A 13621-nucleotide genomic window follows, 5' to 3' on the forward strand; every position below is an offset into this window, starting at 1 on the left:
CGCCTTTGGGGACGTCCACACGATCGAAAACAACCTTTTTTTTCTCTGTCGTTCTTATAAAGTTTTCCATCCACACAGACTCGGCTCAAGAAATATCTGCGTCCACACGAAACCAGTGAAACCAGCTAAAAACGCTGTAGTACACATGCCAGGCCTGGATGTGACGCTGTAACTGCCACAGAAATACACCAACAACAGAGAAGAAGAGAGGGAGAGCCGCTGTTGTGTAGAATCATAATACGAACACCAGACAGTTTCTCACCAAATCTGGAGACTTCCTGAATCCTCCTCTATCCTAGAGAGAATTGTGGCCACTGTTTCTGGTGTTAGTGGAGACTTTTGTGCTGTTTTGGACTCTGCAGTTAGTGTCCTCAACGAGCATTGGGTGCTGCTGGGAGCCCCTTCCCTGTCCCAAAGCACTCACAGGTGGGCACTGTCTCGCTACTTTTTGCAACCTTCTTGGCAACATTATTTATAAAAAGCTACTAGCGACCAATTTAGCGACTTATTCTAAGCATCAGGGAAAACGTAGAAATATATGGTCGACTTAATTCATTCACATGCAGACGCTCAGACTACAGCTCAGACTACAGACCCGTGTCTCTCTCCACGCAGCAGCACTGTTGTTGTTGTTGTTATGTGATGCCGCCGGGGTCAGAGGCTGGAGATGGGGAGATGACTGCGTTGTTAACAAAGTATGCGGTGTCACCGTCCAGACGACAACGCCATGGGGGCCAGACATGCTGTCTGCGTGTGGATTGTCAGCGACAACGATACAAAGTTGCGTGGCTACAGGAAAATACATCTTCGTGTGGACGGGCCCTGTGACTATAGTTGGCAGAACTTTTACTGAAAGGACATGCATGCATCGGGATTCGTAGGAAAGCTCTCTCTCTCCCTCTCTCTCTCCCTCCCTCTGTCTCCCTCCCTCTGTCTCCCTCCTTCTCCCCTTTTCCCTCCCTCCCTCCCTCTCTCTCGGCCAGCGATAGAGCCAAAGCACTTGAATTACAACGCACATTAATAAACTGCCTACTCCAGCTTTAAGTAGGGGAAATTAATATAACTCATATTAAACACAGTAATATAACTTCTTTTCAGACCACCTTAAAGTGCTGGTTGTTGTGAGGATTGATGCGGAAACAGGAGACAAAGCAGTCCATCATGAGGTCCACGTCAGCGTTCTGGCTGCCTGTCCCTCTCCAGAAAGGTTTGGCTGGGTTGAACAGCAGAGCCTGGTGGGACAAGGAGAGCCACAGATCACTTGAGGTCATCCAGAAGCACATTTCACAACTGTTATAAATAATTGGTGATATATTGGAGAAAACAGTGTTAAGTTGTGATAAAAACAATCCCGTTTCCTGTGTAAAATTGAAACTTGTAGGATGATTTTTTTTAAATTAAATTTATACTAGACATTTTCTGGAAATGAACATTTGAAAAGTGAATTTTATGTTTAACAAGACATGAGGGCATAAAGTAACCATTTTGAGTAATGCTTCTAAAAACACATACAGTGTAGATCAAAATTAGAAAACAATATTCTGTTTTTAAATAACCAAGGCACTTCAACAAAAAACTTTATAATGTGAAAACAGTGATCAAAATTAGAGAACTGTAACTATTGTGTCAGAAGAGAAGATTTAAACAATATTTTCTTCTCTAGGATTCAAACATGAACAGGAAGTGTAGAGGCCACAGCTTTGAATGACTTCAGCACATCTGCGCCCACACGACATCACTAGTTTCTCACACTGCTCTAGCGATTTAATGAAGAGGGAAACAGTCTATGGCCATGCATCATAACCACTGAGCGACTCCTTTCAGATTCACACACCCCTCAGCCTGTAAAGTGCATTATTTATGACACCGCAATACAAACTATAGAGCAAAATATGAAACGATAGACGTTTCTATCGTCATATGGAATATATTCATATCGCACAGCCCTATGTGATGGTGAAAGCTCTTACTTTGGTCCCATCAAATCAAACCTCATACCAATTTGCATATCAAGCAAATTGTACGGTGTTGAGGATATGCTACTGGCCATGCTTAACAACTTCTATGAACACTTAGAACAAACATACAGTCTAATAATGGCGTTTATTGACTTCAGTAGCACTTTCAACACCATACAAACCTACCTCTGGGTGAAGGAGCTAGTGAATATGGTTGTCAATTATCTGCTGGATAAGTGGATGCAGTTTTCTTGTAAACTGCACACAAGTCACATTTAATTTTGCCATATCCATGCACAGAACAGTGAGTAAGGGTGCTCTGCAAGGCTGTGTAAGTTCACCAATTCTCTACCCACTGTACAAACACCTGCCAAGCCCTGAATCAACTACCTACTCTGTACAAGCACAAAGCCAAAAAAGTTCCAACTTCCGTGGCTAAAAATACCCAGATGATCGGCACTACTTCCACAGTATGATCAACAGGATCACAGTTCTGGGAAATACTCACAACTACAGTAATTAATATTTATTTATTTAATTTCAAATGAATTTTCTAGCTGCTGTGACCAAAATAGACAGAAAGAAGGAAAACAGGAAACAAAACAACATGAAGTAACTGGTCAGACCTTGAGATCCATGACGATTGACTGGACAAGAAGGAAAATGGTTGAGTGATCCTCCCAGTTGATGTAGGTGGAGGCTTTGCACAGTTTGACACAGGCGATGGCAGCGCTCTCCATCAGCTGCTTGCTACCACCCTGGCCTGCCAAAGCTTTCCGCAAACTGTCCAGAAAGAGTTTCTGCAGATAGATCAGGGAAGGAAAGGGTTTGTGAGTGCTGAAGTCAGCCTCTGCTTTGTGCGTGTGTGTTCGTGTGCGTGTGTGTTCTATCCTCCTACCTTGTTTGCCTTGCTGTCTTCCACTGAGTCTTTGGAGATGGTGTGCGTGATCTCTGGACAGAGGATGAGGAGAATGATTTGCAGAGGCCACACAGCGGCCTTCCTCTTAGCGCTCTCTGCAAAGCTGTCCACCAGGTCAAACAACTTCTCTGCAGCTTCTGAACACAGACCAACACACACAATAAAGGGATGTTGTTAAACATCATCATCAACAGATGAAAAACCTGCACAGCTGACAGAGATTTTAGATTATACTGTCGATTTTTCACAACACAATAACAATCCCCCAACCCCTCATGTTATAAAAGTCTTGGTACACATTGCCATACAAAGGTTATATATATTTTAATTATAAGTAAAGCTGCAAGCAGCGATAAACTGCCACGGTGTATTTCCATGAGCATCGAACACTGCGCTAAGTATAAAGTGCCGGAGTATTGCACATTTGTCCACTATGTGGCATTAAGACACACATAACAACAGCTAAATAATCATCGGTTGTTAACATACGTACACTAAACAAAAATACAACACTTTTATTTTTGCTCCAATTTTTCGTGAGCTGAAATCAAGGATCTTAGACTTTTTCTATGTGCACAAAAGGCCTATTCCTCTCTTGTTCTGATCACAGTTTTTTGGAAATCTGTGTTGGTGAGCACTTCTCCTTTGCTGAGACAATAAACAACAATAAAATAAAAGGCCACTCTAAAATGTGCTTTTTTATCAGACAGTACAATCCCATAGATGTCACAAGTTTAGAGGGAGCGTGACACTGGCATGCTGAATGCAGGAGTGTCCCCCATAGCTGTTGCCACAGAATTAAATGTTCATTTCTCAATCACTAACCAGCTCCAAAGTTGTTTGAGAATTTGGCAGTACATCCAACAGACCTCACAACCGCAGATCACGTGTAACAATGCCAACCCAGGACCTCCACATCTGGCATCTTCACCTGCAAGATCGTCTGAGACGAGCCACCCGGACACTGATCCAGCAACTTGTTTGCATAACCAAAGTATTTTTTGCACAAACTGTCAGAAATCATCTCAGGGAAACTCCTCCGTATGCTCTTGACCTGACTGCAGTTCATTTTTGTAACCGACTAGAATGGGCAAATGCTCTGGATCGGCATATACAAGATCATGTTCCAGTTCCTGCCAATATCTAGCAACTTGGCACAGCCATTGAAGAGGAGGGGACCAACATTCAAAAATCAACATCATGATCAAATCTATGTGGAGGAGATGTGTTGCTCTGCGTGAGGCAAATGCTTGTCACACCAGATACTGACTGGCTTTCTGACGCCCTGATGTGTTAACTATCAGCCAGTATTGGAATTAACGGTTTTCTAATAAACGTGAAATGGTATTCACTGGATTAGACAAAAATATGCTGTCAGAGACTTCTCTATAGAAACAGTTTTTTTTAGTTTTTTTAGTCTAAAAGTAAAGGACTTGAAGATAAATAGTCTTTCAACTAGTGCCTGTTATGGCTGCCGTTATTCCCCACTCATGTGTTTAAGTGTTTGTTTGTATGCAAAGTAGGATGTGTGGCCTCCTGTCGGGGATTGGTTCCATCTGGCCCATCCCACTCCCTGGCTCCTGCGGATCCCGATTGGTGCGGCGGCCTGCAATAGTCCCCACCAATCAAGCAGCGGCTCCAGCCTCTTCAGCGTCACCGGCTCACCTATAATTGGTTTCCCTGAGTGACGATAGCGGCGCTGTGTTTCTTTGACCCAGACGCCTCGTGCTTTGTTGTGTGCTTTGTTGTTCATTCATTGTTGTATCGTTCATTGTGTTGGTTACTACTGCAGAGATTGGGCCAGGGGAGGTTAACACACGTTAAACTTGCTTTGACAGTAGCTGCCTCATGTTAAGTAACGCTAGGGATAGGGATGCTGCTCACATTGTGCTTTGTTCTAAAGGATTAGTTAAGTGGAGGATCTTTTGTTTGCCTTTTGTTCCAGCTCTAGTTTTAAAGTCTTTTTTCAGTTTTATGTGTGTTATTGCTTTGGCAGCCCCCGTAGGCCCTCTCCTTCTGTTGTAGTTTTGTATGTCTTTCTTTTCTACTTTTAAACTTTACTGTTATTAAATACCTTACATTACCAAGAACAGCTGGTTTTATGTTGCTTCCCTTTCCCCTCACGAGCTGGCTTTATACATTAAGCACGTGTTGAAACAAATCACAGTTGATATAATCACAAACAAGGCAGTGGTACAGAGGGGTGTAGAGGTGTTGCCCTCTAAAGCCCCTGAACATTCACACAGGTGTTTTCAGTTAACTAGTTGATTAGACTTCTTCTCAAGACTGTTATGATGTGTCTACTGTGATTGACTGACATCTTCCCAAGTCTCCTGTTAGCCTTGTTTCACCTGTTAAGGCGAGACAAAGTACACCTTTATTATTCTTAGTGGTAGACGGACATTTATGACCTCATAAATTCCCATCAAATTCTCATCAAAGCCCCGCCCACCTTCAACTGGAGAAGCCAGAGTAACTGTAAACACCTGTTGGGGTGTTCAGGGGATTTAAGTTTAGCTTTGGCTGCCTCTTTGTGGGTTTTTTTCTTTGTTTCGTTGTCGTTTGTAAGTTCTTTGTGTTATTTGTTGAAAAATAAATAAATACTTTAATGACAAAAAGAAAGAAATAAAGATTCAGTCTAAGCTAGATTGAACGGTGACATCCATTCATACCTGCCATATCTGCCTGTGGTCTCTGGTAAAGCATGGTGAACTCATCTGGGTAGTTCTCCACCCAGTTCCAAAATGCCTGTAGAGAAAAAAACAGCATAAGTACATGAGTGGGCCAACAAGGGTTTATGCTAGACGGCAAGTTAGTATTCCAGAATACAGGCCATATAGAAAAACTACCAGACATATGTTTCAAATGGCCATATAAAGCCTATGTTTTCACAAAAAAAAAACACTATTTCTGCTATATCTAATAATTAATATATAGAAAACATTTTTGGATATGCATTCATCAGAGCGTATGAGCGGATCGGGAGGAAGCGTCGCCAATATCTCTATGCTTTGCTCCGGTACCGCTAACACCATGAGTTTGAAGCATGCCCAAGCTCGTCTTTGTGTTACTGCAGCGCAACATTCCCTGTAGATGGACGCTGCCCTCACCCTCCCTCACAGCAGGCGCCTTTCATATACAGTAAAGCAAGGGATTTCTGTGAGTAAGTGTGTGTTGCTGTCATTCACTTTCCACCTGATATACTTCACACTTGCTGAGGACGCGGTGATGTTTTTGTGGTGCAATTTGGACATGTGAACATGTTCAATATTAATAAACTTTAAATAAACCATCCATGTTGTTTCCACATCTTGACTTAATGCTCCACAAAACCAGTTCCCGACACAAAAATGGAACCGTCCGAGGGGCATGTTAATGAAGCAGGAGTCTGTCTTTGTGATCATTGTGTACGGCCTCTGAGCAGGTGTGTGTCTAGTCTGCGTGACAACTAGTGGAGCGTTGGGCGATATTTAGTGGAGTGGCTCAGAGCAGCTTTGAGCAAGAGAGCGGGGGGATTGAACAGCTCCTTGAGTGAGGAACGGACATTCTCACCGCTCCACTCCAGTCACATTTATAAGGGAATGGAAAGAAATGATTAACAGAGCCGTACGCCGCTACAGAATTATGAGCATCACACAATCATAAATATCCTCTGTTCTCATGTTTCATCGCTAAAGATTATTATTTGGGCCTGAGCACGAAAGTGCCAAGGGCCCAAACGAGCCCTGGCATTGAAAGTGCAAAGAAACTTATTGTGTTTGAGGAAATAATTAGGGCCATTCTACTGCGCCATCGCATTTTTGAAGGGCTTAGGATGCATAAAGGCTCACAGAAATTGGCACCAAGGTCAGAAGTGAGAGATCGATTGATCTTTCACACCAACCAAAACCAACCTGACTATCCGCGGAAACGAACGAGGATTCGCCTAAAATGGACCAAACGGGTCAGGTGTGAAAACTACCGAAGAGACAATTTCACAGTTGTAAACAAACATTCTTAATCTGTTTATTTCCTGTTGCAGTGTATGTAACTGACAACAGCTGACAGGAAGTTGGCTTTTGCCTAGCAATGGACTTCCTTTGAAAAGATATATAATCAGTATTGGTATTAGGCCTGAAAAAGAAAACATAATAACAAATAAATCACTGAACATACTGTGACTATAACTATGCAAGAGTACACGTTTAGTAAGAACAAATTAAATGTCAAGTATTCTAGTATTGGGAGGGAAAACAGGATGGTAGAAGTACCTTCTCTAAACTGTTGATGACTGCAAGCTGGGCAGGCTTTTTGAGAGCTCTAAACTTCAACACAGTTTCTGGAAGAAAACAAACAGAATTAACACATACATCACATACAAACTGGTGTAACCTCAATTTCTTCAACATTTCAGTATCTGATGAAGTAAGAAATTGTGAGCTTTGTCTTCTTCACACACGCTAAAGAACTTCTGCACTGACCACAGGATGTATGAGTGTGGTTGTACTGCCTACTGCAGCCGCCACTGTGTGCTCGTCATGTATGTTGTGTGTGTATGAGAGACAGTGCGCCTACTGTTTGTGCTGCTGTGTGCACAACGTAAAACTGGCAAAAAATCCAATATGTGAGACTGACAACCAGTTGGTATTGACCAGTGGAAGATGCTTGTTATAATTTCATGTACAATATGATTTATATGAATTCAAAACGCCACACCAGTCATTAGCCGTAAAAAGCGATACACAGTGTAAAAAAGTATTATAAATAAGTACTGAGTGTTCAATTGGTACTAAGGGGCTCAAGTGTGCCAAGAAAAATATCCTCCACATCATTACACCACCATCCCACCAAGGATCCATGCTTTCATATTGTTTACACCAAATTCTGACTCAACCATCTAAATGTTGCAGCAGAAATCAAAACATGTCAGACCAGGCATTGTTTTCCAATCTTCTGTTGTCCAGTTTTGGAAAGCCCATGCCAATTTTAGACCCAGTTCCCTATTCTTAGCTGACAGCTGTATCAAAAAATCGTCACGACTATGTCTAGATGCATTGAGTTGCTGCCCCACGATTGGCTCAGGGCTCGACAATAAGGCTCGCCCACTTACTCTCTGTACGGGCAAGTGGAATGCCTCATGCACTTGTCCGATCTGGCAACCCAATAATAAATGTGATTTTTTTTTTTTTTAAATCAATCTCTCCGTGTTGAAAACGGTGATAATATTCGCGTCACCTGATCTAGCCGGTGTGGGGACAGGAGTGGGGGGGGGGGAGAGAGTACGGTGGATGCGCGGTGAGCTAACAGAGACAGCGATCAGAACAGAGAAGAGATCAAGTTTATCTGTTAAGATATCAAGTGAATGTACAGTAGCTACACATAAATGCGTCAGCTCCTCCAGACTAGTGGAAGAGTGTAGTGTTGTTTCCACAGCTGCTGAGTAGAGTGACGGAGGTTAGCTCCGGAGAGAGTATCAACTCCGGCAGGGGACAAAATAATTGTCAGCCCCGATGCGAATTTTTAATGTCTTTATTTAGGATGCGAAAGCTCTGAAAAACAGACCGTGATCTGAAACAAATATCTTGTCCTGTGTCAAAATACGCATGAGAAAAACAACATTTCAAAAATACATACCGACGTGCAAATTATAATATAATAATATTTAATGGCCAAACCCCTGCTGATTAATTTATTTTCAATAGGCCTACATTTTCCATGTCGGGCAAGTGACTTTGGCTATCAGGCAAGTAAAGCATCTCATGCACTTGCAACTGAAAAGGCTTAGTGTCCCTGTGGGCTGATCAGATTTGTGTCAAACAGTTGAGCAGGTGTACTTAATAAAGGAGACCAGAGAGTGATTCAATTCCTTTAAGAAGTTCTGATAATGTACACCTGTATGAACATCAGGAGCTCACCTTGTAGCAGCCTCTTTAGCTTAGAGCAGTCCACATTGATGTACTGCATCAGCTCTATGTCATGCACGTCCACGTTGTCCTCGGAGCACACCGTCAGCTCCTGTAGCCTGAGAAAACACCAAAGTGAATCACACATGAATCAGAACGCTTTGAACACAGTCAAGAGAGATCAAGACATGAACTGAGATTTTGAAATTTTGATTTGGCAATAAAAATGATTTGGAGGAGTATACAACTTATTTTCCAGCACTGCCACTTCAGAAAAACATGCTGGGTTCGCATGTTGGCAATTTCTGTGTAGACCTTATCTCCCTCGCTCCGTCCGTTACTCAAATTCATGTAAATTCAATAACCTAACTAATGTCTGATCCTGAATCTAAGGGCTTGGAAACAATAAAAAAATGTAATAATAACATTGTCGAGCAGTGAAAGTGTATCTTTTTCTATGCACATTTTGTGGTAACAAAATGTTGTATTGGAACCTATGGGTGATCAAGTTAAGGGGTTATAATAAACCATTCTACCCACTGATGTTGAGCAGTGATACGTTTTACAACACAAATACTTATACCAGTGGACCCTGGACAAGACTGGAAAAGCAGGTTTCATCGCAGATTTCAGAGAAACTTTAGTCTGAGAAGACTGCATACTACCCCAGTAGCCTGGCTTGGTGACCAACTGGGTAAGCGAGCTACCTGGTGGAGATACGGCTAAAGACGGCGTTGAAGTTGTTGCAGCTCAGAGAGAAGAGGACGGCTGAAGCTGAGGCCCGGAGCTCAGCAGCGTGCTGGTGGCCCTCACGGTACGTATGGATGAAATGGCATATCTCCGGCAGCAGCTGTTTGACCAGCATGGTCTCATCCAGACGCAAGCAGTCCTTTGATTGCTGAGGAGGGGGGACAGAGAGTAAATAGAAGTCAGGATAAATGCATTAGTCTGTTTCATTGATGTGATTCTCCATGTTGAAACTGAGGGAGCTATGGGTCAGCATCCAAAAGAACGGGTTACTTTTTGTCACTTAAAGGCCGACTGGAGCAATGTGACACACACAATAGCTTCTTTCTGTGTAAATGTGTGTCTGTGCATGTCTGTTTTTAGTTTTTAGTTGCCCAAAATCAAATTACCTTAGGGATTCTCTCTCTGCTAGGTGTCGATCTAAATTCAACATCACAACATCAACTAAAGCTAGAAAATGCGTTGGAAATGCTGAGAAGCTGAGTTGCTAAAGCTAAAGCTAGTAGTAGATATACTAATTATTATTAGTGGTGAGACACTATTAAATAAATTAATGTAATAAATTAGCTTTGTAATTAATTAATCGTGATTAATCACATAGCAATATTTGACAAAAGAAGCAAAATGTTTTAATTTAAATGGACTTTGGTATATGACTTGAATAGTTGATAATTAAATAGACACAAAAATTAGTTTAAACAACAAAATGTTTTTATTTTTATCAGACAGACAGACAGACAAGTGTTCAGAAAGGGAGGACTCACCCCAGCCAGGCACTTTTCCAGGGTGTCCAGGATGATGAGCTGGGAGAGGTAGAGGTTCTTCTCAGAAGCTTCTCCAAATATCCGCTGTGAAAACAATCACAGTCAAAACATCATTTATTCACCATTTACAGTAGATATTAGAGCACATCATTAGGAAACCCCAATGTAGCACTTATGATTGGAACACATGCTTAACAGCGTGGCACACTGCAAAACAGGTGAAGCAGTTCCTTGAAGCTAAGAATATTGGATCAAACCAGAGCAGTGTGAGAAACTAGTGATGTCCTGTGGGCACAGATGTGCTGAAGTCATTCAAAGCTGTGGCCTCTACACTTCCTGTTCATTTTTCAATCCTAGAGAAGAAAACATTGTTGAAATCTTCTCTTCTGACACAATAGTTACGTTTCTCTAATTTTGATCACCGTTTTCACAAAATAAAATTTCCAATTTCCTTGGTTATTTAAAAAAACACACTAGTATAGCAGTGGTATAGACACAGAGGATATTCTATCAAATTATGAACAATAAATCAATAATTAATACCTTGTTCTAAATACTTTGTTCACTTGCTCTATTTTTAATTTTTTTGTAATTTTCAGAAATTTTGAAAGAAAATATTTTACTTGAATGTTGTGTGGTAAAATGTGTAAATCATGCTGGAAATATATATTTTTTTTAATGTATGATCATTTCAGGCTGTAAAACAAAAAAGTGACAGTCAAAAGGGTATCATGACTTTCTAATGGTACTATATATATATGTATATATATATACACATCTATATATACCGATATAGATATAGATATATATATAATATATAGATTTATATTTATATATAGATATAGATATAGATATATTTAGATATATAGATATATACATATATCTTTTCAATCATACTAAAAATCTTGCCCAATCCTGTTTGTATATGTAAAGAAACATTTTTAAGGTTATGAAAAACATGCTCTTATATCATCCCGACTGCACCATTGTAACTCTCTTTTTACCTGTCTTAACTCACACTCACTGTCTTAGCTGCAATTAATACAAAACTGTCACATCACTCCCATTTTAGCAGCACTGCACTGGTTACCCATTCATATAGCCTATTAACAGCATGTGAACACATTTAACAAAGTGAAATTAATCCAACTATTTATTCATCTATCTCATCTATCTATGTATCTATGTATTATTCATCCATCCATCTATTAATCCATTATCTACATATCTATTACCTGAGTTTTGCCCAGATACATTCCTGATTCCTGTAAGCATGTGTCTCTTTGGGAGGTTGTGCTTAGTAATGTTGTCCAGTTTTTAAAAATTATGTACAAGACATTGACTTTTTGGCTTGGTCGTACACAGGCCAAGGAAAAGTTTTCCAACACTGTGGGTTAAAACAGTAGGTTTTCCCATTAGATGTCACATGGCTGCAGGTTCCAGGTTCGTTGGTGCCGATCATGCTGATTCTCTTCCAAACATAGATTTTCTTTCTGTGCAGAGTTTGCATGTTCTCCCCGTGTCTGCATGGGTTTTCTCCGGGTTTTCCAGTTTCCTCCCACAATCCAAAGACATGCATGTGTTAGGTTAATTGATGACTCTAAATTGCCCGTAGGTGTGACTGGTTGTCTGTCTCTGTTTGTCTCTATGTGCCCTGCGATAGACTGGCGTCCTGTCCAGGGTGCACCCCGCCTCACGCCCGATGTCAGCTGGGATCGGCTCCAGCCCCCTGCGACCCCAATGGGGACAAGCGGTTGAAAATGAATTAATGAAGTTCCTTTTTGCTTTAAAAGTCAATTTCCCCGGGAACGTGAATAAGTCTCTTTGACAACGTGCTCATGCTTAGGAAATGTAGGTTTTTTTTATTAGTTATGTTGAACTGGTCAATATATACTTCGTAATACATTTCCCTTGATGCATCAGTTCTCTATGTCTTAACAAGACACACACTTGTCCTAAGTAACCATTTACAGTTTATATTAGCAGCCTAGCGCACAAGTGCAAGTGGACTTGTATTTATCCTCGCACATCATTTTATCACAAATACGATCAAAACCTGTCGCACTTTACAGCCCTGATTTTGTTCACAAATTTGTTTAGATCTGTGTAATTGAGCACTTCTACTTTGCTGAGATAATACATCCGCCTGACAGCTGTCATATATAAAGATGTTGAAGTAGAGAAATAGTTTTCTGTCTGATCCATGGATGTATGAGGTCTAGTATCAGACCTCTGAGGTATTGCATTATATTATGTTCACATTCGTGAAGGAGGACTCACATTGCTCCTTCACAAATTTGGTGCTAGTATAACGCCATATTTTACAGCCCTCTGATGCAATGAGGTATGCATCTTCATTAGGGCTGGGTATTGTCAAGAAACTCAAAATTCAATTTCTATTCTTTAGATCACGATTCAATATCTATATCGAATCGACGATCAAAATTAGGGATGGGCTTGAGACATCGATTTCTCAAGTTCTTTTTCTAACTTCGTTTGGTGTTTCACTATGGGAATCGCCTTGGTGTGACCAACTATGGAAGCTCCAATGACACAACGTCTGTCTGTGACGGACAGGTCAAACTGTGCAGGGGTCACGCCCCCTCATACTACAACAGATGACAGGCACTTCCTAAATCATTCTCGCTTTCTTCCCGTGAAGAATCTTGGTAAGCTCCCTCAGCTTATCTAGGCTAGCTTGGATATCTGCTCAACTGTTCATAGACTAACCGTAAAGGATAGCGTCGTCGAACGCAGTTCCTGGCGTAAGTCTGGATTTGCTGAGTAAGTACTTCGTAAGAAGTTTACTTGCGGTTACACAGGTTAGTTCGAGCAGTGACCGCGCTACGGCGAGCCGACCGGTCTCAGTTAGCAATAGCTTGTTAGCTGAGCCGAATACCAAAAGTTAAGCTAACGTGTTACGACGAGCTTACTCTTACGGTACACAGGTAGCTCGGGCTAAACCCCGTCTGCTAGCGCTACTGACCGACAGGCCACCGTGTTCGACGCGGCTTGTACGGCTGAATATTTATACAATATCCCCCTTTCCAGGCACTATGTCTTCGGCTACTACCCCCGCCAAAGGGTCAGAACCGGAGACTAAGGAGGCTGCATCCCGCCCGTGCCCTGCGTCATGCGGGGCGTCTATCTCGGGCAGGGACCCTCACCCGATGTGCATATGCTGCACGGGCGCTAAACACGCTCAGGCATCTTTGGCTGACCCCCAGTCATGCTCTCACTGTGCATCAATGCCAGAGAAAGTATTGGAAAGGAGGCTGAGAGTGGCTGTGTCCAACAACCAGGACCCCTGTCTGTCAGGAGCCACAACCGCCCTTCAAAGCAACTCCTGCC

General features: G+C 41.7%; 1 protein-coding gene across 3 annotated transcripts in view; it reads right to left on the bottom strand.

The window, feature by feature from the left end:
- Window positions 1–13621, bottom strand: part of nf1a (neurofibromin 1a) — a 117228-nt gene that overhangs the window by 84652 nt on the left and 18955 nt on the right. For all 3 annotated transcript variants that reach the window (XM_083914444.1, XM_083914443.1, XM_083914442.1), the window contains exons 3-10: window positions 10271–10354; window positions 9467–9657; window positions 8772–8878; window positions 7128–7195; window positions 5550–5625; window positions 2857–3014; window positions 2585–2758; window positions 1104–1232 (exon numbers count right to left, since the gene is read on the bottom strand). In XM_083914444.1, coding sequence (XP_083770570.1) covers window positions 1104–1232; window positions 2585–2758; window positions 2857–3014; window positions 5550–5625; window positions 7128–7195; window positions 8772–8878; window positions 9467–9657; window positions 10271–10354 — 987 coding nt within the window. The remainder of the gene's footprint in view (window positions 1–1103; window positions 1233–2584; window positions 2759–2856; window positions 3015–5549; window positions 5626–7127; window positions 7196–8771; window positions 8879–9466; window positions 9658–10270; window positions 10355–13621) is intronic.

This window comes from Echiichthys vipera (assembly GCF_963691815.1).
Source record: "Echiichthys vipera genome assembly, chromosome: 5".
In the NCBI taxonomy this organism is placed as follows: Eukaryota; Metazoa; Chordata; class Actinopteri; order Perciformes; family Trachinidae; genus Echiichthys; species Echiichthys vipera.